General features: G+C 48.6%; 1 protein-coding gene across 4 annotated transcripts in view; it reads left to right on the top strand.

The window, feature by feature from the left end:
* Nucleotides 1-27,732, top strand: part of ASTN2 (astrotactin 2) — an 865,335-nt gene that overhangs the window by 590,972 nt on the left and 246,631 nt on the right. For all 4 annotated transcript variants that reach the window (XM_078061680.1, XM_078061681.1, XM_078061679.1 and 1 more), the window contains one exon: nucleotides 26,543-26,667. In XM_078061680.1, the coding sequence (XP_077917806.1) occupies nucleotides 26,543-26,667 (125 nt within the window). The remainder of the gene's footprint in view (nucleotides 1-26,542; nucleotides 26,668-27,732) is intronic.

Below are 27,732 nucleotides of genomic sequence, written 5' to 3'. Positions count from 1 at the left end.
GTGGGATACGAGGCCGCCTTACTCTGTACCCTCAGTGAGTTTAGAGTCTGGCAGACCCATGGTTCCTGGGTGTCTTGAGAGAAGGAGGGGGATTGGCCCCTTAGGGGAGAAGAATCAGGATGGGGTAAAAAGAGAATGGACTCTGAGATAAAATAGTCATGGAGCAGAGCCAGTTTTCATTCTGTGTCTTTTTGGGCAACTGATTCGGTTTTTCTGGGCCTCCGTTTCCCCATCTATAAATAGAGAGGAAACAAAATCCCTGCCTCGTAGGGCTGCAACAATCGGCAGTACTCAAGTTAGTGTATCTAAAGGAGGGGTCAGAAAACTTTTTTGGTAAAGGGCCAGATAGTGAATATACTGAGCTCTGGGGTCGGATGATCTCTGGTGCAGATAACCAGCTCCGCGGCTGCAGTAGGAAAAAAGCCACAGACATCATACAAACGAATGCATCCCTCCACCGGTCTGCTTGGTGTGTAGTGCGTGTGTTCCTGTAAAACTCTGTTTATGGACACTAAGTTTTGAATGTCGTAGAATTTTTACATGTCACACAAGATATTATTCTTGCTTTGATTTTTCCCACAGCATTTGAGAATTAAAAATCATTCATAGCCTGGGCCCCCGGGTGGTGCAGTCGGTTAAGCATCTGGCTCTTGGTTTCCGCTCAGGTCGGGGTCTCAGGGTCCTGAGATCGAGCCCCTCCTCCATCGGGCTCTGAGGTCAGCGCGAAGTCTGTAAAAGTTTCTCTCTCCTTCTCTCTCTTCCTCTCCCCACACTCACTCTTTCTAAAATAAATCTTAAAAAAAACCCACCATGGCCTGTACAAAAACCAGGCAGAGGGCTAGATTTGGCCCACAGACCAAACCACTAATCTACATTTTGGAGCCCAGGGGGTACTCACTGGATAGGGGTTCACACCCACTTTCCACTCAAGTTGCTAAAGATACGTGTTTGTCAAACACTGGAGTGTCAGCCGTCCCGATTAGTCCTCTTGAGAGTACTAAAGAATAGGTACAGAGAAGAGTATCATCCCCGATCAGAGATGCAGAAACTGAAGCACGGAACTTCAGGGAACCTTCCAAGTTCACAGACAGTGAGGGGCAACATTGGAGCCTTGAGGCTCCAAGTTTGTACTACTTTATGTTTCTGGATATCAGTGATGGGAATGGAAGACAAAAGGAGGAAGTAATGATCAGACCCAATAGGACGGCTCTAGGTAAATAACCAATAACTCCTATTTCTACAGTGCTTTAGGCCTTTAGGTCACTTTGACATACAGGATCTCATTTGTTCTTCAGTGAAAGTCCCAGAAGGGGGTATGACGGGTAGCTCCTTGCGCTCTGCAGGCACAGAGCCCGCTCAGTGGTGCAGGCCAATATCTGCTCCTGCCCACATCTCCCGCCCCCAGAGAACAGGCCCCTGTGAATATTGCGTAAGGGCCAGGCTGCCTCCAAAATCCTCAACAGCCCCCTGACTCCCCTCCCACTCTTCCTTCTGAATCCATTCTCCAAGCTGCAGCCAGAGTGATCTTCCCAAAATGCAACATCTTATCCTGTCACTCCTCTGCTCAAAATTTGCCAAAGTTTCGTGTCATGCCCAAGATAAAATTCAGCTCCTTAGTGTGGCGGACAAGGCTCCACATAAATGGGCTCAAGCTTGCCTCTCAGACTTCCTGTATCACTGCTCCTGGTCCTTGCCTCTCAGACTTCCTGTATCACTGCTCCTGGTCCTTGCCTCTCAGACTTCCTGTATCACTGCTCCTGGTCCTTGCCTCTCAGACTTCCTGTATCACTGCTACTGGTCCTTGCCTTGCTCGGTGTCATCTGTTTCTCCTGAGCTGCTTTTGGCTCCCTGAGTTCCTTGGGGTTCTTCTTGCTTCCCTGATTTTGCACATGCTGTTCCCTGTATCTGGAATGCTCTTCCACTTTCTCTGCCTCAAATACTCCAGTTCATTCTTGATTTGCCTCAGAGGTCTGTCACCTCCCCCCAAACAGTCTCCCTTGAACACCACTCCTCCGGAAGATTTAGGTGATCCTTCTTTGCTGTCTGCTCTATCAGAGCCCTCCTTCAATAGGTGGATGTGTTCCTATGTATGTCTCTCCAACTAGATTGCTAGAATGGATGAGCTTCTTGAGGACAAGGGTTGTCTTATTTACCTCTATCCCCTAGAGCCTAGGTTCCTGCCTGGCACACAGTAGGAGTCAGTAAATGTTTGTTGAATAGCTATGTGGACAGACAGGGAGGAATGGCTGCAAGTGCAGGTGCATAGATGGGTGGGGGATGGAAAGTCCACATGGGACCAGGCATCAATCCCAAAAGGGCAGCAGGAATAGGACGCAGCGGACAGTTAACTGATTTCCCACCGTGCCACGTGCAGTAGGCACCAGCCAGGGCTCCTCGTCCCCAGCCGCCCTTCCAGCATCTCCACACATCTCCTTTCCCTAAAACTGCTGAGAAGCTGCTTTCCCCACCTCCGCGTCCTCCCCTCCTCCCCCACCCCTGAGAGTAGGTTTGGTGTTCCTACAGATGTTTGTATTCTCTGCAGCTGATGAAAATATTCATTATCTTGTTAGCTGCTGCGGGGAAGGAAGTGCAGATTTGCATTTTCCCAGCTAATCAGGGTGGTACAAGTGGTGCCTGTCACCCAGGCCCGTTCCCCACCACCCCCACTCCTTCCTGCACGCGTGGAAGGGGGATTCCCGCCCTGCAGACTCTACCTCTCTCCCCTCCCCACTTCCCAAGGCACGCTCGGGAAGGGAAAAAGGAACCCAGAGGCCCAGCCTGGCTGCACACATGACCGGATTTGCCCCCCAAAGATGATTTCGTAGTGTGTCTCTCTCTACCCTGCTCCAAATCCTCCCATGGCTCCCAGCTGTCAATCAACTCTGAACTGCCCAGCCCTGCTTTCTCCTCCTGCATCTGTGAAAGTGCTTTCATGCCATCCTCGCCGGCGCCCTCTAAGATTGGTGTTAGCATTACTTTGGTTTTGTGTAAGAGGCAATAAAGCAAAATGATGTACCCGATATCGGTGCCACCAAATGGTGCTGTCAAAAACAAACAAACAAACAAAAAACCCCATCCCTTGCTTGCCTGTTCAAAACCAGCCCTAATGCTACCTTGCCCCTGCCCCGACTTGTCTTAGGGAAGGCCCTTGTCTCAGGCATGGCAAAGGTTGGCGCTTTGAGGTTAGGCTCTGTGCCCCCGCCCTCACAAGGTGGGGAGCCCTTGGCAGGGACCTGAGCTCTTAATGCTCAGACAGGGCAACAGGCCTGTGTCCACAAAATGTGCACACAGGTGTTTAATCATAATCATAATCATAATCATGATCATAACACCTTCTATTTTGGTGAGTTCCTAAACTTAGCCCGATGGCCCTTTTTATACATTCAGGGAGGTGTCACGTCTGGTATCTATATCTTGCCTGATTGATAAAGAAGCCAGCTCCAGAGAATGAGAAAGAAAGAGAATGTCAGAGGCTAAACAGACATTTAAATAACAGACCCGAGGCTCTCCAACCACCCTTCCAGTCATTTCATAAATACATGTCAGGCACTTTTCTGTGTCAGGCGCTTTTCTGGATATTGGTAAAATAGCAGTTAACAAGACGGATAAGGTCCTCGCCCTCATAGAGCTAACCTTCGTGGGGACATGAAGGCAGCCAAGAGAAAACTGACATGCATTTCTGGTGGTAGTCAGGAATAGGAAGAAGAGTAAAGCAGGTTAAGGAATTGGAAAGCTTTTTCTTATGGTCATGGCAGGCTTCTCGGAGGAGGTGACAGTAAACCACAGATCTGAATAAAGTGAAGGTGTGTGCAAGTGGAGGGGAATAGTGTAGCAGACAGAGGGAGTGGTAGGTCTCCTGATATCTCACTCATCAACCTGAGGACTCCGGAGAGGGAGCCTGGTGGTTAAAAAGGGCACTGGTGGCCATTGGGTGATGAGTGAATATGTTTACCTGGCGCCCCCCAGAGGCCAAAGAGGGTTGCAGACCAGGCTCCGAAGGAAATGTGAGCGTGAAGTTTGCTGCTATGGCGGGAGATCACACCTCCTATGTGCTGTCTTCACACCACCCCTCACTCAATAGTTCATTCCTTCTCCTCCCCAACATTTGCTCACAAGTGATGCCACGAAGGGCCCCGGCCCCAGGCAGGGAAGGGGAGGCTGGGGCACAGAGTCAGACAGAGGCCCCATGATCTATTAGGTCAGGGTTGGGCCAGAGGGAGAGAGATTCCAAAGCCTAGGGGAAAGAGCGGTGAGGGTGGGAAAGTTCCAGAACCCACACAAAAATGGAGGCAACGAAACACCACTTATAATGGCAATGGTGCTCCTTAGGAGCCATGTGCCCACTGGCAAATCCCTGGGCCTCGTTGAGCCCCTGTGCTCTCATTTGTACATTGCACGCAGTCATAGTACCCTCCTGTCAGGCCCTTGTGAGACTTGAAGGGATAATGCATATACAGCTCTGTGTATTAGGCCTGGACGGAGTCACTGCTCAATAAATTAGCTACTGTTACTCTAGAGTGCAAGTTTAGGAAATCAGCGTTTTTCCCACGCACACTTCTGCTGCTGCTATTTCAGTCATACGTTTATCCAGCGTGCACTGAGCTCCTAGCACATGGTAGCATCTATGATTGATGGGAGGGATACAGTGGTTCATTTATTCAACAAGTATGGCCTTGAGTGTCCACGAGTCCGGTCACTGTACTGGGCAATAGGGATAGAAAGATGAGTAAGAAAGACACTAGTCCTGCTCTTCGGAACCTCTGCCCCCGTGTTCTGAGGCTTCCCATTCTCCAGCCCCCAAGCTGTCCACTGACCCCAGAGAAAGCTCCAAGGCCACAGCAGCCTATAGAACACCTGTGTACGAATCAGAAAAAAGAGCCTTCTCGGGGCAGACACACCCCTGCATGGACACTGAGTGTGGCTTGCGAGCAGGGCTGGCTTTGATCGCTGTTTTCCCTCTTAGCAATGGTACCATCCACAAAACCGTATGCAGGAGCCCCGAGAGTCCCCACGAAGGGCAAGGCTCTTCTATGACATTGGTCAGATCACCCCTGGGCTCTGACTTACTCCTTAGTCTGAGTGTTCCCCAAAGGGGAGGGCTCTGTCTCCCTCCTTATACCCGTGACCCCTGAGAGCTGGCACACGTCAGTCCTTTGAGCTTGGGCACTCTGAGCATGGTGCTGGCCCGTGCTGCTCAAACACAGCAGAGCGGGTGGAGAGGAGGAGCCCTGTGTTACAGTCCAGGATATACCACAAACTGCTGTTGTGTGGGCAAAGCCCTTTCCCTGCCAGCAGCAAGCTTCCACATTTTATTATCATTCCCCACCCCAGCAGCAGTGTTTCCTGAGCTGGCCCCATTCCAGGCACTCTTCTAAAAGGTCTGCATATTGTTACGTCTTTTACTCCTCAAGTAACCCAATTGTATTGTCCCCATTCTACAGATAAGGCAACTGAGGCACAGTGGGAGGACTGGACTGGGTTCCGATCCCTCAGGCTTCTTCCAGTGCTGACATTCGGTGTCTCTTTGATTCAGCCATCCATCCATTCATTCATTCAGTTATTGCTGACTACACATCATTATGTCAGGGACTGTGCTACTGCATGTGTTTGATTTCATTTCATCCTGACAGAATGGTAGAATATGACTTTTATGATCCATTCTACAGATGAGGAAACAAAGGCTCAGAAGGGCACATTCATTCATTGGACTGATCAGCCTTCTTTCTTGGACACCTTCTCCCATGTTCTGGGAGACATGTGTTCTGTGGAGTGACTGAGGATAGAACTGAACGACAGTGGGTGACCAGATAATGAACTCTACGTTTCACCGTACAGGGAGGCTGGCCTTTTTTTGAGGATGCTTGCCAGCATACACAGATGGGGCCTTGTGACATTGTGTCCCAGCCTCATTGCAACGACATAAAAACCCCATCCTCGGCGGATCAAGTGGCCCTCTCTGTTCTCCATTTCTCAGACCCTCGACCACCCACACATCCCTTCCCTGAGCCATGGGCATTCTCTGTGACCCTCATGCCCACCACACTCCCAGTGGGCTAGGAGCTTCCCATGGCTTCAGTAATTAAGTTCACACATGCCAAAAAGAGAAATAGCATCACAGATGTGGTCGCAAATTTTAGCTAATTAGCCATATGGTCTGGATTGCTGACAGAGCGGGAAGGCACTTTGGGTAACTGCTGGTTTCCTGGTTTCCTGCGGGGAGGGAGGACTACTAGGTGTGTCACCACATTCCCCCGACACAAGGGCACAGAGCCTCAGGGCTTCCCACCACCTGCCTGGAGTCCTCCCAGCTGTCTCCTTACTAGGAGCTGCCCCCGAAGACGGAAGGAGGGAGTCTGGCCTTATGAACAGGAAACACCCGCCCCCAGTTCAGGAGGTGCTGAAGGGGGGAGCCCTGTGTTTGGGGGTTTAGAATTTGGAGAGACAGGTCTAGCAGGTGAGATGCAGTGTGGCAAAGCAGATAGCGCTTTGGAAACCTGGATGGACTTAAATCCCAGAGTGGTCATTTATTAGCTGTGTGACCTTGGAGGAGTCACTTAGCCTCTCTGAAGGGAAGCTGCTCAACCTCCCTTTAGTGACAAATAGCAGAACTGGTGTCATCGATGACCATGCTTTTTTGACTCTAAGCATCACACAGATAGCCAGGGATACCCATGAATGAGAGAGGAGTTGCTGGTACAAACTCATGGGATTGGTACCAGAGCTCAGCCCCAAACCATGGTTTACAAAGTCCCTTATAAGCTTTGAGAAGAGAAAATTGGGTAGACTCCAAATTCATGGAGAGTCCAACACGGGTAATGATAGCAATCGTCACGGTTACTTACTGAGAACATTAAGAACCTACCTTATTCCGGAAGATTTTAACTATTGTCATTTAAAATGTTCACAACACCCCTAGAGGGCTGGTAGTTTGTTCCCCATTCACTGACTGAAATTGAGGTTTCAGTGGGTTAAATATTATGTCAAAGACCATGTAGACTAACACTTTGTGGAGTGGGAATTCAAACGCAATGCTGGCTAATGCCAAAGCTGTGTTCCTCAGAGCTCCTAGAAATATTGGTTCTATGAACATGCTGTACTTCCTTGGAGAAGGAATTGGTGAAGCAGCTCTCCCGTTCCTGCTTAAGAGCTGAGTATCCCTGGAGAAAGAGGGGTCTGGAGACCAAGCTAAACCAAAAATGGTATTTATCTGAGAAGGTACGTGTATTAGTTTCACACGGCTGCTGTAACAAATTACCACAAACTTTGTAGTTAAAACAACATACATTTCTTCTGTCACCCTTCTGGAGGCCAGAAGTCCTACCTGAGCCTGATGGAACTAAAGTCAAGGTATGAGGAGGAGTTCCTTCTAGAAGCTTCTGGGGAGAATCTGGTGCTTTCTTTTCCATACGCTGGCATTCTTTGGCCTGTGGTCACATCACTGCCGTCTCTCCTCCCACCTCCACGCCACCTTCTGCCCCTTCTGTAGGCACATCCCTGTTTCCTTCTTACAGGGACATGTGTGATGACAGTAGGGCCCACCCAGATCATCCAGGATAACCTGATTTTAGGGGCCTTAATTTAATGTGGATGGGCAGGTTAGACTAGGAGCTGTTGCTCTGAAAAGTCCCTTTTGCCGTATGAGGCTGCCGTGACAAAATACCAGAGACTGGGTGGCTTAAACAGTAGATATTTATCTCCTCATGGTTGGTTCTGAAGGCTGGAAGTCGAAGACAAAGGTGTTGGCAGGTTTGGTTTCTTCTCGGGCCTCTCTCCTTGGCTTGCAGATGGCCACCTTCTTACTGTGTTCTCACCTGGTCTTCCTCCTGCATCTTTGGTATCTCCCTGTGTCCAGAATTTCCCTTCTTAAAAGAACACCAGACAGATTGGATTAGGTCCCACCCTGATAGCCCCATTTTAACTAAATCACTTCTTTCAAGATCCTGTCTCCAAATGCAGACATACTCTGAGGTACTGGGAGATATTGTAAAGATTTTTAATCATGAATTTTGTGGGGAGACACAGTTCAGTCCATAGCATAAGGTAACGTTCACAGGTTCCAGGAATTAAGACCTGGATATTTCTGGGGGGCCATCATGTTGCCTGAAGTGGAGCCTTGACCAACATGGGTTTGAACTGCATGGGTCCACTTATATGAGGTGTTTTTTTTCTTTTCCTTTCTGATAAATACAGTACAGCACTACATATTTTCTCTTCCTTATGATTTTCTTAAGAACATTTTCTTTCCTCTAGCTTACTTGATTGTAAGAATACAGTATATAGTACAGATAACATACAAAATACGTGTTCATTGACTATGTTATCGGTAAGCCAACAGTAGTCAATATAGGCTATTGGTGAAGGTTTTGGGGAGTCAAAAGTTATATGCAGATTTTTTTTTTAAAGATTTTATTTATTTATTTGAGAGAGAGAGAGAGTGAGAGAGAGCTTCAGAGGAGAGAGGGTCAGAGGGAGAAGCAGACTCCCCGCTGAGCAGGGAGCCCGATGTGGGACTCAATCCAGGGACTCTGGGATCATGACCTGAGCCGAAGGCAGTCGCTTAGCCAACTGAGCCACCCAGGTACCCTATATGCAGATTTTTGACAGCTCACGGGGTTGATGCCTTTCTGCCCTGCCTTGTTCAAGGGTCAACTTCCTTTTCCATTTAAATGGGGCAACTTTCTGGCATTGAAACTAAAAATCAGAAGCAGGGTCTGGGGAAGTGGGGATGAACAGAAAGGTCAATTACCAGGAAGTTCAGAAGCAGGCTGAGATTGGGTCAAAACTGTGGTTGTGAAAGAAGGCTGAGAGCAATGGTGGATGCCCAAGTTCTACTCTGACGTTCTATTTCTAAATCAGAAAGAGTGGGCTGGGTGAATCACAGGAATAGCAGAGAGAGGAAAAGAGGCTTGTTTCTAATGCCAAGATTAATGGGCAGAAGTTCATACCAGCTGGAGAGGTTAGACTAGGGAACTGTGCCTCTTGGGATGGATGATATGGTAGTAAGGATTCCAGAATTTATTAGGTAATTAAACTGAACTACTTCTCAATGCACTTCTCAGTCTAAACAGGAGTCAGCAAAATTTTCTCTGAAGGGCCAGATAGCAAATATTTTCAGCTTTGTGAGCCACACACACTTTACCACTGCTACTCAACTGTGCCATTCTAATACGAAAGCTACCGTAGACAACATAGAAATGAATGGATATAACTTTGTTCCAGTTAAACATTATCTACAAAAATAGGTGGAAGCCCTAGACCAATAAAAGTTAATGCCACAGCTATCTTGCCTATGCATATTATTATTATTTTAGTTAACAGAATTTTTTAGAGCAGTTTTAGATTTGCAGAAAAATTAAGTAGAAAGTACGGAATTCCCATTACCCTCAATCCCCCCCCCCCACCATACAGTTCCTCCTATCATTAACATCATGCATTGGTGGGGTATATTTACTACAATTGATGAGCTAATACGGATACACTATTAAATAAAGAGCGTAGTATACTTGGTGTTGTGCATTCTGTGGGTTTTGACAAATGCATGATGTCATGCAGCCACCATTACAATGCCATACAAAATAGTTTCACTGTCCTAGAGATCCCCTGGTGCCACCTACTCATCCCTCCATCTCTCTTCCCAAATTCCTGGCAGCCACTGATCTTTTCTCTGCTTTCATGACTACCTTTTCCAGAATGCAGTATAGTTGGAATCATGTAGTATGTGGCCCTTTTAGACCTGCTTTTTACGTGGAGCAATATGCATTTTAAGTTCTCTCTCTGTGTGGCTTGATAACTCATTTATTGTTGCTAAAAACTATCACATGTATGGATGCACTGTGGTTTGTTGATCCAATTCCTTATTGAAGGATAACTTGGTTGCTCCCAAGTTTTGGCAAGTATGAATGAGGTCGCCATAAGCATTCATGTGCAGGGTTTTGTGCAGACACGTTTTCCACTCACTTGGGTAAACATCAAGGAGCACAGCTGCTGAATTGTGTAGTAAGGGTATGTTTGGCTTTGTAAGAAACTGCCAGATTACCTGCCAAAGTGGCTGTACCATTTGGCATTCCCACCCGCAATGAACTCTTCCTTTTGGTCCACATCCTCACCGGCATTTGGTCTTGTTAGTGCTTTAGATTGTAGCCTTTCCAACAGTTATGGAGTGGTATCTCATTGTTGTTTAATTTGCAATTACGGAATGACATGTGTTGTGCATGTATTCATAAGCTTCTTTGCTATCTCTGTATCTTCTTTGGTGCTACGTCTGCTCAGCTCTTTTGCCCCTTTTTAAATCTGGTTGTTTGTTTTCTTATTGTGGAATTTTAAGTGTTCTCTGTATAATTCGGATGCAAGTCTTTTATCAGATATGTGTTTTGCAAATATTTTCTCCCAATCTGTGCCTTGTCTTTTCGTTTTCTTAACAGTGTCTTTCACAGAGCAGAAGTTTTTAATTTTAATAAAGCCCAACATATCCTTTTTTGTTCTTTAATGGATTGTGCTTTTTGGCGTTGTATCTAAAAACATATCCACAAGCCCAAGATCACCAAAATTTTCTCTGATATTGTCTTCTAGAAGTTTTATACTGTTGTGTTTTACATTCAGTTCTGTGATTCATTTGGGGCCAATTTTTTTTCTGAAAGGTGTAGGTTCTGTGTCTAGATTTTTTTTTCCCCCGGCATGTGGATGTCTATTTGTTCCAGCACCATTTTTTTCTTTTGAAAAAACTATCCTTTCTCCATTGAATTGCTTCTGCTCCTTTATCAAAGATTAGTTGACTAGATTTGTGTGGGTCTATTTCTGGGCTCTCCATTCTGTTCCTTAATTTATTTGTCTGATTTCACCAATACCATACTGTCTTGATTACTGTAGCTTTATAATAAGTCTTAAAGTTGGATAATGTCAGTTCTCTAACTTTATTTTTCTCCTTCAGTTTTGTGTTGGCTGTTTTGGGTCTTTGGCCTTCCCATATAAACTTTAGAATTAGTTTGTCGATCTCTATAAAATAACTTAGTGGGATTTTGATTGGAATGGTGTTGAATCTGTAGATCAATTTGGCAAGAACTGACATTTGACAACACGAGAATGAATGTGGACTATGTTTCCATTTATTTAGATTTTTTATCACTTTCATCAGTTTTGAAGCTTTCCTCATATAGATCTTGTATGTATTTTGTTAGATTTATACCTATTTCATTTTTTTGGATGCCACTGCAAATGATATTATATTTTAAATTTCAAATCCAATTGTTCATTGCTGTCATATAGGAAAGAATTTTACTTTCATATATTAATCTTGTATTCTGTAATTTTGCCATAATCACATATTAGTTTCAGGAATTTTTGTTGCCACTGTTATTGATTCTTTGAGATTTAATACTGTATAATATTCTTTTAGGATTTATTTATTTATTTATTTGAGAGAGAGAGAGAGCACACCAGTGGGGGGAGGCGGAGAGGGAGAGAGAGAATCTCCAGCAGACTCCCTGCTGAGTGCAGAGCCTGATGGGAGCCTTGATCTCACAACCCTGAGATCATGACCTGAGCCGAAGTCAAGAGTTGGACGCTTACCTGACTGAGCCAACCCAGGCGCCCCCACTGTATATTATTTTTTAAAAACCCACATCACATTCCTATTATCAATAGTAATAATGGTAATTAACATTATAGAATGCATAGTATGATGCGACAGATGTCATTCTGTATTTGTCATCTCATTTAATTGTACGACAGGTTAGAATCACCAACACCATTAGTCTTACTAGAAATGAGGAAGCTGAGGTTTATCCAGTGACAGAGGCAAGTCTATCCAAGAGGCAAGACTTTGATCCTGCCCTTCTTACTGGGAAATAAATAGAAACCAGCACATAGTTACATATATACCAGGCTGTTTAGATCCCTTGCCCCTTTTGATCCTCATAATTGAGTCTATAAAAGTAGATACTATTCTGTTCTTCATTTTACAAATGAGGTAACTGAGGGTCCTAAAATGAAATAACTCACTCAGGATCACGCACCCGGTAAGAGTTGGAGTTTAATACCCCTTCTCACTGCGTGTGGGTAGGATTATTATAGACAAGCCCGAGGCTCAGCATGGCCATGTCAAATGGACATATGACAACCTATTCAGTAACTAGCAAGGCTAGAAGCTAGAGCTAGGGTCTTGGGAACTGAACTGAATTACATTTTGGTATCACATTTTTGAAAAGACCCCAAATGGTGTTCATTATTTAGACTTTTGTTTTGCTATGCCCTTTTTAAGTCTTGACATTCATTGGTTTTAAGGAGCACTTAAACCCATTTCCAATTGTCCTGTAACAGTACCCACACTTCACTGTGGTTATGATGTAAACTAGCTAATGTCCACACTAGCTGAGTTCTGGACTTAGTTGCAACTGATGTCAGATCTATTGAAATTGAAAAAGAAGGGCTATGAGAGATGGTCAGGGCTCCTCATTAGCTCAGTCTTGCAGAAAGCACGTGCAAATATTGCTGCCTTTTTACTGCCTTTGGGTGTTTTCTTTCTCCATTGCTAATGACTAATAAAAAAAGAGAGAGAAAGAGGAGAGGGAGCAAACAACAAAGCAATTGCTATTAGATTTTCTTCTACTGCAGCAGGTTTCTCATTTTGCAAAGCTCATTAGAGGTGGCTATATGGAAAGACTTGCAAAGTGCCCCAGGGAGAAGGGGAAAGACAAAAGGGAAGAAGAAACTTTCAGAGATATGACCCCTGCCACAAATTCACACCAGAAACAGCTGTTCCTAGACCATGTGTTCTGATTCTAAAATGCACCTCATGGCTTGGTTTTAAATGTTAACAAGGAAGGAAGGGAGGAAGGAAGGAAGGAAGGAAGGAAGGAAAGAAGTGAAGGAAGGAGAGAGAGAAGGAGAAAGAGAAGAAAAGAAAATTTCTCTCTCTAACTACTACAAGAAATGAAGTTATAAATGCATTGATGCTGTGTGGTTAGTTAAAATGTGGCTTTTATTTTCCCTATTTGTTGCTTTAAGTTAGGAGTTTTGAAATATCTTTTTTTATTTAAAATTTGGAGTCCAACCTACTGGATGTTCAATTTCACAAACACTTTTGAGAGTCTTTTATGTACGTAATGCACCGTTGGGAATTGGAGAAGGAGAGAGAAGACACAGTTAGTCTCCATTCCCAGTGTGGGGAGAATAGTCATACCCACAGCTGTTTCGGTATATGCTGTGGTAGGAAGAGAGGTGTTCAACGTACGGTGCCGGGGACATGGCCTTTAGCATTAACAACTCTCCTAGATGTCAAGGATAGGGTATGAGGTAGGGAAAAAAATCAAATCCACCAGCCAAAAAAAAAAGAATCCCAGGATAGAAAGAAAAGAACTCCAAATTAGTAGCCACCTGTCCTGGGTTCTCATTATAGTCCTATCATGTGACTTGGACAAGCTGTATCTGCTGCCTGGGAAGAGGAAAAGAAAAGAATTTGAGGTCCATCCCAGCTCTAAAATTTGCATCTCCCTTTCTCCTAATCAAGACAGGCTTATCGAGAATGTTAAATAAAACTGCTCCACAGCAATAATAAGCTACCATTTATCAAGAGCCTGTTCTTGTCAGGCCTTCTAAGCAGTTCGGATTATGGGCTCTTTCACTCTTTACAACAAGCATGTGAGGCTAGGATGACTATGATTCCCATTTTCCTGATGAGCAAACAGAGGCCCTGGGAAGGTTCAACATTCTGTCCAAGCAGAGCCACGTAGGGGATGGGAGTTGGATCCACGAGGTCAATTCAGGTGTGCATGTCCACAAGATCGCTTCCAAGGTGAGAAAGGAGACACAGAGTGCCCCCGGGGTTCCCCCTCTCCAGAACTCCTTCTTAGCCTTCCGTGCTAGAGCCATTTGGGGACACCTGTTTTCATCAAAGAAATGACCCCAGGGCTTAAAAGACCCCCAGAGTTGGGAAGGGACTTGCTGAAGGCCACCCAGCAAATTATCAGCACAGCCTCACAGAGCTGGCTCCCTGTCCGGGGCAGGACTGGGGGGTACGTGAGGAATGGTGAGAACACACACCAGGATTCAGGGAGAGTCCTTGGTCGACCCTTGGACCATTCAGCAAGGGCTTTAGCGCACTTATTCTGTGTCTGCTGTTAAGCTAGGCCCTTGAGACAGACGTGAATGGAGGTGTGGGGGTCGGGGTGCCCTGGGAACAGAGAAGGCCCCGAACACCAGAATCTGAAGATCCTAATTGCAGTTGAAATGGTTTTAGAGGTGCAGGGATATTGGCTTCTGTCTTTGACTGTTATCACATAAGCAGCTAGACCCTTCTGGAACGGAGGGGGTGTAACCTCAGCGTGCAGCGGGGGCCTGTGGCTGCAGAGAGCCAGCCATCTCGGCTCAGAGGCTCAGCCGCCACCTCGGACCAAGGGATGCTTCTTCCTCACTCAGACCCTACAGATCTGGGTTCCGAGGCAGCTTGTAGGTCCGCATCTCTGTCTGGCGGATGTGGGGCCAGGCTAATTCTCCTCGTCAGATCTCAGTATAGCATCTGAAAAGCAGAGATGGGGCCTAGTGGTGTCAAACTTTTGCCACCCCAGCCTCTCGGGGCCTTTGACTCCTTACCTTGAGAACTGGTGGGAGAAGTTCAGCGAGCAGCTCCAGAGGCCCCAGCGACAGCGATCGGGCCTGTTCCCGGCATCAGGACACGATGAGGGGTCCCCGTGCTGACACAGCAGGCAAGGAGACGGAGGGCGAAGGGGATGAAGAGAAGATAATGTTTCTCTAGCCTGCAATTTCCTTCAATTTCAGGGATTGCAATTACCAGGGCAAGAGTTGGTAGCAGCCATGCCTGGAATGCTTAAGTGAGTTTGGTGCGGCTGGTGGAGGTGGTTTTGCATTTAGAGACGGAAGGCGTGTGCAATGTGTAAGCCGGACCGCACAGTGTGCGTGTGTGAGTGCGCGTGCCCGTGTGTTCACGCACACCTGCAGACGCGTGAGGGTGGGGCAGGAGGAAGTGTGTACACGGCTGGGGGGGTGGTGGGGTGTTACTGGTGCCCTCACTGCGTGTGAGCCTAGGGAAGTGACCTCACCTCACTGAGACTGAGATTCCTCACCTCCATCATTGAGATCATAATGATGACTTTGCAAGATGTTAGAAATGTCTCAGTCTGGTGGGGTTGCTCCAACAAAATACCGTCAACTGCGTGGCTTAAACCACGAACATGTTATTTCTCCGAGCTCTGGAGGCTGGGAAGCCCAAGTTCCGGGCGCTGGCAGATTCAGTGTCTGCTGAGGATCTGTTTCCTGGTTCATAGATGGCACCTTTCCTCACTTGGTGGAGGGGACGACTGGGGCCTCTTTCGTATGGGCATTCATCCCACCCTCATGACCTAATCCCCTCCCAAAGGCCCCACCTCCAGATACCATCACAGTGGGCATTAGGTTTCAACATGCAGAGTTAGGGGGCTGGGACACAGACATTCAGTCTATGGCAAAAAAAGCGAGAAACAAATCCTGCAGAGCACCTAACGCATGGCATGTATTCAATAAAGAGCAGTTACTGTTATTAATGTGGGCATCCATCTGGCACATTCAGGCAGCACTGGTATTTTCAGTGAGTCAACTTTTACTTTTCAGCATTGCATTGAGGGGCAAAATTAAACATTACTAGCATCTTTTTGCATAGTCTTTAAGAACATGGAATTTAATTGTTCAAAGTCCAGCTTACTAGTTTTGTGCACTTATTAATCTCTTTATTCTTCAGCTCCCTTATTAAAAAACAAAAACAAAAACAAAAAAACATTAGAAGAAGAGTACTTAGCTCCCAGGATTGCTGTGTGAAATGAGATGTGTGTAAAACCCTTAGACTGATGCCTAGTACATTGTAAAGAATCAGGAGATATTAGCTTATAAATGATGCTTATTATTCTGATACTAGATAACGAGAGAAGAGGGGGGGTAGGTGGATAGGGAGGGAGACCTGAATGAGGCTATGGCTCAGGCTGCACAGAAAGGAGATTGCAGCACCGCAGCTGGATGGGGTGTCTCTCATACATATCCGTTCAGCTAGGAGACATTCATTCATTGATTCATTCATTCATTGAATAAGTGCTTACTGAGCCCTAGTGTGTGTTTCAGCCACTGGGTCAAGGCTGGATGTAGAGCAGCAAATAAGACAGACGTGGTCCTTGCCTTCAAGTGCCCTTGGTCCAGCAAGGGAGTCAGTGTGTGACCAGGACCAACAGTCCAGTGTGAAAATGCCAGAATAGGAAGGGAGAAGGGGCCTCAAACCCCCAAATGAAAGGAGAGGCATCAGCAAAGCTATTCGGGGGCGGAGGGGAGGAATGGAGTGTGGTAGGCAGAATAATGCTCCCCAGATGTCCATATTTTAATCCCCGGACCCTGTGAATAAATTACCTTATGGGGCAAAGGTGATTAAGTGTGTAGGTAGAAATACAGTTGCTGATCTTGAGATAAAGAGATTATCACCTGGATTGTCCAGGTGGACCTAATACAATCCTACAGATCCTTAAAGTGGAAGGGGGAGGTAAGAGAGGAGGCCAGAGAGATGTGATTCCAGAAGGACTTGACTTGCCTTGGCTAGCTTGGGTGGTGGTGGAAGGGGGCCTGGAGCCAAGGAATGTGCGCAGTCTCAAAAGCTGGAAAGCAAGGGAGTGGTTTCTCCTCTGGAGCATGCAGCCCTGCTGACACCTGACTGTAGCCCAGAAACCCATGTCAGACATCTGACCTTCAGAAATATAATGAGTGTAAGTTGGTGTAAGCCTTGAAATTGGTGATTTGTTACAGCGGCAACAGAACACTTAATACCCAGAGCCAATGATACATGTGAGTTCGGGCCGTCATTTTAGAAAATCATTCTGGCCACAGGATGGTAAATGAATTGGATGGACAAGGCTGAATGCAGAGCGCACAGTTAGCAGGCTGTTGCGCAGACCCAGGAAGCAAGGTGTGTAGATGAGGAAGGCTCAGAGGGTAATCAGCCAAATAGTTCCCTGCAACTGAGAACTACAGAGCTTGGAATGGGAAACAGGACAACCACACCTTCTGGAGGCTATGGTCAGGGCCAAAGTCAAGTACGGTGGAAGCAGGACCCCCCTTCCAAAGAAGGGGCTCAGGGATGCCTTCCAGAGAAGATGACACCATGAAGTCTCTCTGCAGGGCCCTCAAGAGGGCTCAGAGGAGGTTGCAAAGAAGAATCAAATGCAACTCCGGCTTTGAAGGAGCCCCCCAGGTCAGACAGAGGGGGTCAGGCAGGTTAACGTGGCCCTTCTTACTGATCCTCCAGAACATGCCAGTTGGAAGCCACTCTGGGCTGGAAATCAAGAATATGGATGTGTAGCCTGTTCTGGTCTTGCAAACCGGGAGGCCTTTACATAAGTCACTTCTCTGCCCTCTGTCTTTGTCTCCTCTTGCATCATTGTTGTGAGCCTCAGTTGAGATAAGAATGGCCCTGTATGCATGGGCCACTGCAGAGCCAGCAAAGCAACTTTGCACCCGTGATCGGTGAAACAGCCCGGAGCGTGGGAGTCATGAACTGTATCCCGCCAAGCAGGAGATGGCAGCCCTGGGAGCCTCCCTCTGGAGGTGGTTGAGCTTGCATGAAATGCTGGGGATTTTAGGGAGATCTGGCAGTCTTCCTGTGAGTCTCACACGTAGCAGCTGAGCTGAGATGGACTGCCAGCCAGCAGGTGCAGGAAAAAGGCAAGAGTGTCCTATGGGCCAAGACACAGCAGTCTGCTCTCTGGCCATGGCAGGTGAAAACGGGGGTGTCCGGAGAGCTCTGGGGCTTAACTGTAAGGGGAGGTGGGCCCCGGAGTTAACCTACTGACATAGCTCATGACTGCCTCCACTCCTACCGCACGCAGCGGATGATGGGGACCAGAGGACAGCAGGGCCTCCTCGCTGGGTCTCTCTCAAATCTGTGTCTCTTCTCGATATTCCATCATACCGCTCCTCCACCATGCTGGTCTGGGTTGCTGCAAAACCCCACGACTGGTCTCCCTCCCTCCAGCCTTGTTCCTTTTCCGGCTCACCCTCCACTCTGTGTCCAGGCTCTAAGGCTCTGGTCAGATAGTATTGCTTTCCTGCTGAAAACCCTGCCGTGGGGGTCTCCTTGTCCTCAGAAGAAAGCCTGTGTTCCTTAGCATCACTTTGAAGACTCTTAAGATCGGATCTCTCGGGGGCACCTGGGTGGCTCAGTGGTTAAGCATCTGCCTTCGGCTCAAGTCATGATTCCAGGGTCCTGGGATCGAGCCCCGCATCGAGCCTCGCATCGGGCTCCCCACTCTGCAGGAAGCCTGCTTCTCCCTCTCCCACTCCCCCTGCTTGTGTTCCCTCTCTCCCTGTGTCTCTCTCTGTCAAGTAAATAAATAAAATCTTAAAAAAAAAAAAAAGATCTGATCTCTCTACCTGCCCCTCTCCAGCCCATCTTTGTTTTTTATCCATGCTTTTACATCTTGAATCTTCTTTCAGTTTCGAGAATGTGCCATTTGAGAGTTCCATCTTCTCTCTCTCTCTCTCTCTCTCTCTCTCACACACACACACACACACACACCACTTTGGACTTTTGCACATGCTATTCTTTCTGCCTGGACCCCACTCCCACCTTCTTTCCTTGCTCTTTCCCTGGATAACCTCTCCCAATCAGTCAAGGCTCACCGCCTCCAAGCAGCCTTCCTACCCTGCCCAGTCTGTGTTAAGTGCCCCTTGGTCTCTGCACCTCCCCTATGAAACTTAAACTTTTTTTTTTTCAAGTCTTAAACTTTATCACTCGAACCTATACCATCTCTTTAAACAGTTGAAGATTCAAACTTTTTTTCCCGACTACAACTCAGTTATGCAAAACACTGTGGTCTTCTGAATTTTCTACCACTGATAAAATCTTTTCCTCAAGTTTCCATTCCACTGATAGCAAAAAAAAAGTATTTCAAATTGCCAATTAAGGATACAGAGCATCCTCTTTAGGGAAACTATTTAGTCTGTTCAAAGATGAACTCCTCATCAACCAACCCTGTCTTTTCCCCACCGAGCAGCTCCCTCACCTCCACTTGGCCTGAGGGTACACATGCTGCAGATAGCAGAAGGACTTTGGTATAGACGTGGCCTACTGGATCCTTGTTGGGGTCACTATATGATTCCTTACTTGAGCTTGGCTCTGAGCCCCCTTGCACTGGCAATCCATTAGGATATGGATGTCTTGGGTAGTCTTTTGAGAAGGGCTATGTGCTGGAATCCACTACCAAAGTCCAAAGTCAAAAGGTCCCCACACTCTGAACCCCCCTTGTTCTAATCTCAGGGAGCCTTCCCCATCCCTGTTTCCATGGGGGCAGGGGGGTATGCTAGGGGGCAGGGGGATATGCTAGGATGTCTTGTCAGCTTTCTTCTGTCTACCCCGTGGGTGCAGGAATTGGAGGCTGACTTCTGCCAGCCTCTTGCTCACCTCCTGCTTACCTCTCACGGGAGCTCCCATTGGCTTGTTGGATAAAGGGGCTCCCCAGATCCCCAGACTAATCCCGGATCTTCTGGGGCGGCAGCCCCCAGTGTTCCTGCTCACCTGCCCTGTGACTTTTCCCAAACCCTTGTTAGTATCTTAAGCATTTGTAGATGTTGCCCTCGAGGCTGGGGTGGATGGGGAAGGGGTGCTGACTTCTAATAGTCCAGGAAGAGGTTGTTGACCCTTGAGTCTGAGCTCCTGGCCCCCTAGCATTCTCTCCTCAGCAATCCCTCCCAGCCCTGGTGGCAGAAAGAAGGGTTTTCTCCTCCCTTTTCCTGTCTGGTGGGAACTCCCCCGAGGTCATAGCCCGTACCATCTGTACATTAAAATAAGACACTATGATCTGAGTCAGCCAGGCCTGGCTTTGATATGTAAGGGGACCTTCACTTCCGGCACAGGCCGGCTTTCGAAACTCTTATCTAGCTCAAGACACTACAAAGTCAGCTTTGAGATGCAAAGCTGGGCAGTGACCCCCTTTCTTCTCTAGATGGTATCTGTCCTTCTACCTGAGGGATGAATCCTTTTGATTTAGTGGGTGGGGTGCCATAGACAAATATGATTTATGGAGAATGAAAAATGCTTTATTTTAACCTTTTCAAAACCATTATTCACCTTGCACACATTTGCACACATGTATAGAAGCATTTGTACACGGGTATCTCCTACTAGGCTATGGGGAGCTTGAGGACAGAGAATGTCTATTTTGTCATTGTATTCCCAAGGCCTGGTACATAATAATAAAGATTTATTGGATACTTGAGTGAATGAATGAATGAATGAATGAATGCCTGAATGCAGGAATGCCTAAGTCTAGCGCTTGAGCCGAGAACGTAAACAAAGACCCATAATTAAGAAGCAGATCACAAGAGAACACAGTTTCTAACTGCTTCCAGAGAAGAGCAGGACTTGAGAGTAGCCGTGGACAGGTATCAGCATCCGTTTAAACACCAGTCTCTGTGACTCTAGCACCTACAGAATGGCTGTGGCATAGAGCCCAATACCTCTCAATCTGGGGTTCAGAGAAACCCAAATATTTTGTACCAGCTGTTCACCCCTGCCAGTCCCAGGGGTGGGGAATGTCTTCTTCAGACCCCCCCAATGAGACAGTGACTGAGCCCAGATGAGACCAGGTGTCCCAGCTCATTGGTCACAGAGGAAACCACATCTCAGCCAAAGACGCTGCTCTCACTTGGCAGAAAGGCTCAGTTTACTTGCAGGTGAAGGATGGGGCACGGTTTAAACCGGGAGAGGTGTCCTCATTGGTGTTGGAGGTTTATGGCCACCCTTTGAGGAGGCTTTGGGCAGCCTAGGGACAGCCAGGGACAGTAGGCCACTCCCTGCACACTCAACAGCTTGCAGCCCACAGCTCCCAGCCTTCCGTCCCCTAAGAAAGCCTGCAGACAGTGCTGGCTCACTCTGGGATGATTTACTTCCCTGAAATACCTCAATTTAAATGCTAATTTCCCCAGAGCTGAGGGGTGATCGGCTCTTGCATGCTGGTGACTGTGTATTAATGTATCCAAAACACTCACACATATTCTTAAATTGAGACAGGAGGGAGGGAAGACCTGAGGAGGTGGGGGGAGGGTGGTGGAGGAGCCCAGTTTCCCCTGCTTGTCCTTCTTGTCAGCATGGCTGATGAGCGTGAAGCTAGACAAGGTGCATCCTCCGTGGAATGCTCTGTGGGTTTGAGTCACTTAGAGGTTGGGTGCAGGTGGCATGGAGGCTGAGGAGGCCTGCCTCTCACCTCTGCACACAATTGAATAGATGCTTAGGGTGCTTCTACTGAGTAGGCACTGTCTTGGGTTCTCTGAGGCTCACGAAGAGATTCAGGATCTAGTGTGCGATTCAGGAATTGGGACCATCACTAAAGAGAACTTCACATGAATCCTCCTCCCAACCCCTTGAAGTCCCAAACTCATTACTCCCATTTTGCAGGTGAGGTCACTGAGGTTCCTAAAATGGAAGTGACCTCCCCAAAGTCAGGCAGCATTTGGACCATGTCTGAAGGGCTTCTGAGCACTTGCCTTTTCCACCACCAGACCCCAAGGCCACTTCTGGGATCTAATCACGGACAAGATGCATGAGGGAAAAGTGATAGGAAGGTTTTATTCCAACTGGGGAAAATTGGGATGATGACATGGAAGAGGAGGTGGTTTTTAACTGGGCTCTTGCTTCCTGCTGGTGTTCCTCACCCCACCCCATCCCCTGCTTCTTGGCCCCAGTGTGAATGCACACAAGGACACAGTGTTCATCAAGAGTGGGAGGTCTGACCAACCCCTGCTTAGAGGGATCACCCTTTCCAATCTGGTCCCTGCCACCTCAGGGGGCTTGGGGCCCCTGGCTCCTAGCTGAGCTCCATGGGAGCCCGGGTGCCTGTGCACTTAGGAAGAGGAAGAAAGTAGGGTTTGAAGCTCCGTGTGGAAGAGCTAAAATTTTAGACCCCAATTCCCAATATCCCTTAGATCCCGTGTTCACTGAGCACTCACTTTGTATGTAGTTTGCACCGTGCTAGGCCCTGGGGAGGCGGCAGTAAAAGAGGCACAGTCTTGGCCCCCATGGAGCTCACAGTTTAGTGGGCAAGGTACCTATCCTACAGGGTCGCCTTGAGCACCTCTACAGTTAGGAGCTGGAAGCTCTTTGTGGAAGCAAAAGCGGAGCGTAGCAGGAGAACCAGTCCTGGGCAGATTTCTCAAAGGCAGGGAAGTAACGTGTGGTCTGAATGATAAGTAGGCCATGGCCAGGTGCAGGGGGCAGGGGTGAGGGCTTTCTGGAGAAAGGGTAAATCCCCAGTGGGCCCTTTGGAAGAAGCGGGCATGCCCTACAAGGGGAACTTAAGAGCAATCAGTGTAGCTGGAGAACCAGGGGACAGGGGCTCAAAACATGAGGCAGGAGAACAGGCAGGGGCTAGATCTCGAAGGCCTTGCAGACCCTGCTACGTTGCTTGCGTTCTCCCCTGGTCCTCGTGAATGGAGGCGCTTCTCTGTCTGCTGCTGTGTCCCCAGCGTGCAAAGCAACCCCTGCGACATGGGAGACCCAAATCAATGTCTGTGGAATGAATGAGACCTCATACTCCCAGAGTTCTCCCGAGTCCCCGGAGCCTAGCATCTGCTTTTTAAAAATGTGATGAATCGTTTTCATAGAATATCAACGGAGCTTGAACTCTTTTCATGGATATTTTGGGGGAGATGTTTGTCTACAGAAACCGGGGCCCTGTCACTCTTTGAAACACGACATGCACTTGTGTACACACACAGACCCATCGTGGGCACAGAGCACACCCACTCTGGCAGGGAACAACAGAACTGCCCCGTCTCAGGTGATGTCAGTGATCAGGAGCACGGACTTGGGATTGATCCCTTGAACAGGTGCTTACTGAGTGCCGGGCACTAAGCTAGGAGCCCCATTGGCTGCGAGTGGTCTTGGCCACTGTAACTTCCTAACTGCGGACCTCAGCTGGACAAGTTCCTTAACCCCTCCGGGTGCCCTTTTCTCTATTTACAAAATGGGAATAATAATGGTAGTTGTCCCTTAGAGTTCCCGTGCGGTTAAAATCACACACACATGCACACGCACACACACGCACACACACACATCCTGTCTAGGATATAGCTGATGATGAACAAGATGATCGATAAATAAATATTACTCATTCTTCTTCCTGTCTTCCTGTTACTAGGATTAGTTACAATTTTTCTACACACACGTACACACAAGCTCTGAGAATCGGAATTCGCTTTCCGCCAACTGTATTTAGCCAGCACCCCGCCAGCCTCCTGCATCCCTTTTCCAGGTGGGTGGATTCTGAGGCTGCAGTCTGGGTTCTGTCTGAGGTTCTGGGCCCTGTGGAACCTTCCCAGCAGCTGCCCTTCCCCTCTGTGTTGTTACCTCCCCAGAGAGCCGGTCGATGCGAAGGCCCTGGGCGCCCTCTGCTGGCAGCGGCCCTGCAGGACTCATGACCATCCCCAGGCGGCCGCCGAAGGGCTGGGTCCTGAGGGACCGTCCTCGATCTTGCTGTCTTGCCACCCCCTGCTTCGCCCCTGCCTCTCTCCCTCCCAGCCTTCACACTGGCTTGCGAACTCCCACCCCTACATCTTTCGCCTCCTTCTCAAGCGTTTCCTCGGGATCCTCCCTGCTTCCTGAAAGGTCAGGGTGAGAGCCTTCTTCCAACATGACGGGCATCATGAGCCAGGCCCCCCGCCATCCTGAGGTTGCCCACTGCGCTCCTCCCATTATCCATCTGGGGTCAGATTTACCCACCAAGTGAAGCCTGGCTTAACCAGAAGGCAGAGGGATAGGGGGGTGAAGGGGGCAGCTCTGTCTTTAAAAGCAGTGGCAGAGAGGGTGTGAAATGGAGACCCCCGGATGGTAAAGTGAAAAAACATAAGCGTGCTCTCAGATCCCTCTTCCCAAATGCACTCTGTGCCAGTCCAGGAAGGCGCTGCTCCCCTCAGAGCCTCTACTTCCCCATTGGCTGAGGGAAGGCACCCAGCTCCTGGCGATGGAGTGCAGCCTGGGGAAGCCCCGTGGAGAACAGAGCACCTGGTGTGGTCTGGTCGGAATGAGCAGCGGGCTCCTTCTCTCAGCTGCGGTCTGTCCGGGCTCAGCACACCCATGGGTGCTCCTGCCCTTTCGGCTTTGACAGCGTCCTGCACCTGAGCAGAGCTTTGGGGCCAGACCAGCCGGGATCTCCAGCCGCATTGTGCTTCATCTGTTCAACCTCTAAACTGAGGGTCTTAACAGCACCTACTTCACAGGTTGGTTCGAATGCACAGTGCCTGGTGCGTATCATTAAGGCAGACTGAACAGCTTTTATAATCCTCATCTTACTGATGAGAAAATTGAGGTTTGAGTGGTCTGCTCCAGGTTATGCAGCTCGGGTGTGCTGTGGGCAGAACCGGGGCCCAGTCTTCAGAGCCATTGGCATCTTCTCAGGCCTGCCCTTACCTGCCCATGAAACAGGTGCTTGGGTCTCACAGGGAAGGGTCCCAGAAGCAGCCAGCCCACCCGGTGTTCCTGGTGGCTGGGCCCCACTGACTGTTCTGCATGGCTAATTTGTTTCTCCCCCCGTAGGCTGGGAAGACCTAGAGGACCAGGGAAGGATCCAGCCTCGCTGAATCCCTAGATCCAGCTCAGGGCTCCACACAAAGTGTTCAGCTGACGAGGGCAGGGCCGTAGCTTTGTGGCAAGATCTGTGTCCCCACCGGCCGACCTCACAAGAGAGACAGGAGGGGGGCGCCTGGGTGGCTCAGTTGGTTAAGCGACTGCCTTCGGCTCGGGTCATGATCCTGGAGTCCCGGGATCGAGTCCCACATCGGGCTCCCTGCTCAGCGGGGAGTCTGCTTCTCCCTCTGACCCTCCTCCCTCTCGTGCTCTTTGTTTCTCATTCTCTCTCTTGCAAATAAAATCTTAAAAAAAAAAAAAAAAAAAAAAAAAGAGAGACAGGAGGAAACGTAGTCCCTCAAGCCGAGTGTGCAATCAGCAGACCTGGGTGCAAATCCCAACACTCACCACCTCTTACCCCTGTACCACCTCTGAACCCTGAACCACATGTTTTATCATCTGCAAAAAGAATATAATCATAGCTATCTTGCTGTGAAGACTAAATGAGAAAATGTATGCAAAGTGTTTAACCAGACCCTAGCAGATGATAAGGATCCGAAACTTTGTAAGAGATGATGGTGATGACGAAGATGGGGATAATGGCTCTTCCTCTGGACTCCAAGGTGCTCAGGGGTCAAGACACAGGGGAGCTGTTCACTAAATGCATGAGTCGATGGGGGGCTTCACAGGTGCCTGGGGGAGGTGCACACCGCGGGACGTAGAGTACAGACAGGAAGGGACCCAGGCCCCCATGACATTTACACAGCTGCTTCTGAACGGCCCTGAGATCCAGTCTCCAAAGGCATTGCTTTGGCATTCCCTGCTTTTGTTTTCCTCTTTCTGATTTTCATTTCAAGTTTGCCTATTCCAGGGGGCACAATGTAGTGATAAATATCCACCTCCCTTTGTTCTTCTCCTTTCCCTCCTCCTCCTCTCCAGATTGTAATTAGGGTATCAAATTCTGAGGGTCTCTGAATATGAGAGAATCTCAAAAGTGAGATGTTAATATGGAGATGCCTCCAATACCATCTGTACCAATGGCTGTCCAGTTCCCTGCTTGCACACTCTCAGGAACGGGAAGCTCACCACCTCTCCTGGCAGGCTGTTCTATTTGGAGGCAGGTCTGTTGTGTAAAAGATTGAAGCCCACCTCCATGTGATGCACTGTTACTACCCCACCTGCCCTAAAGACTACCATTGTTGGGGGTTCAGTCCCCTGAGGTCACCCCGAAGGACTGTCTTGGAAACAGTTTCCTGGGATGGCCCTACAGGGAAGGAATAGAGACCCCTGAAGAGATTAGGGCAGGAGAAAGAGCACTAGCCTGGGGGGAGGGGGGAGGGATCTCGGAGAAAGTCGCTCCCCTTCTCTAGGCCTCAGTTTCCCTATCTGTAAAAGGAGGAATCTGATGCAAAAGATCCCTTAGGACCTTTCCACTTGAACACCCACTCATTCTTTCAAGCCTTCCTGCCCCTTTTTCTCCAAGCACTCCATGCTCTTCTCAGTTCCCTCACATTCTGGCTCACCATTGTCATGGCTTATGCAAGGGGATGTTTAACCGCCAAATATATAGTTTGTAGAGCATCAGACTGTGTCTTAATCAATTGGCAGCTTTATCCCATTAAGTGTTTACAACTACCCCGAGATCTCACTTTATAGCAAGGAGACTGACGTTCTGAGTGGAGCCGGAGTTTCCTCCAGACTGCACAGCTAGGACATGGCAGGCCAGGATTCGGAGCCCTAGCCTGCCAGATTCTGGAGCCTGTCATTAGCACCCTGTCCTCTGAGCTGGGATTCGGGGAGCCAGGGGCATGGCAGCAAGGACGCACACCCACTCATGAGTCTCTCTATGCTGACGACAGGCTCGCTGCCCTCCAACCCGGAACCACCCCCCCCACCCCCCACCCCCCCCGCCCCGGCAGCCTCCACGCCCTCATTTGGCAGTCTTTCTGCTCCTCTCCACAGGGAGAACAACTTCATCAAGGACTTCCCTCAGCTGGCCGATGGGCTGTTGGTGATCCCACTGCCGGTGGAGGAGCAGTGCCGGGGGGTCCTCTCGGAGCCCCTCCCGGACCTCCAGCTGCTCACTGGTAAGATACACCCGCTGGGCTTCCCCCAGCTTCTCTGACCCCACACCTGGCTTCTCCAGGTGCCTGTCAGCCCTCCACACATCCAAGACGGGCCTCTCCAGGCCTCCTCCTTCCTGAGAGACGGAAGGCCAAAGGGACCTGCCTTGTGGGGGCTCCTGCTATGGGCTGTGCAGAGCTAGGGGGTTCCCTGAGACTCTAGACTCTGAGCTGAGCCAGACTGACTCTCAGCAGATTTCAAAGATATTAACTGTAGTCACCATGCTGCGCATCAGACCCACAGAACTTCTTCATTCCACATAACCAGACCTTTGGACCCTTTGACCAACACCTCCCCATTTCCCCTAACCCCCAGCCATTCTACTCTCTGCTTTTACGAGTTCGACCTCTTTCGATTCTACATAAAAGTAAGATCATGCAGTACTTGTCTTTCTGTGTCTGGCTTATTTCACTAGGTTTATTTTTAAATCATCCTAAAGTAAAATCACTGGACCCCTCAACAAGGAGCCTCTCTTACTTGAAAGCGTTTGTTACACAGCTTGATTTTGAACATGGGGTTGGGTATTATTTTCCAATCCTGTGGGGTGGGTATTATTTTCCCTGTTTTATAGACGAGGAATCTAGACTCAGAGAAAGGACAGGACCAGCCCAAGGTCCCATGGCACGCCTGCCAGGATGAGAACCAGGTGCCATGGCTCCAGGTCTTCTGCCCTTTCCACTTGGCTCTGCAGCTCCCTGCCCCTACCCCATTCCCCTCCCCCTCCCCCTCACAGGGAAGCTACCTTCTGTAGGCTCTCCTGAGGCTCCATATCTTCTGTCCCACCCAGGATGCCCTTCTGCTCCCCCTCATCTTCTCCCAGTTCCTCTCCTGTCCTTTGTGGAGGGATTTTCCTAAGATGTAAGGGCCCTGGTTCTGCTTTTGTGATATAGTCATTGGGTATCTCAACCACTGCTCAGGGAGAATGGTCCCCCTGACAAGTGATGGACGTCTCACCGAGAGGGAAATCGCCCCCCAGGGAGGACCCATCTACCATTTGCAAGCCCTTGGAAGCTCCACGAGCCTTTCCT

This window comes from Halichoerus grypus, chromosome 14 (assembly GCF_964656455.1).
Source record: "Halichoerus grypus chromosome 14, mHalGry1.hap1.1, whole genome shotgun sequence".
In the NCBI taxonomy this organism is placed as follows: domain Eukaryota; kingdom Metazoa; phylum Chordata; class Mammalia; order Carnivora; family Phocidae; genus Halichoerus; species Halichoerus grypus.
This window is presented reverse-complemented; position numbering and strand designations above follow the sequence as displayed.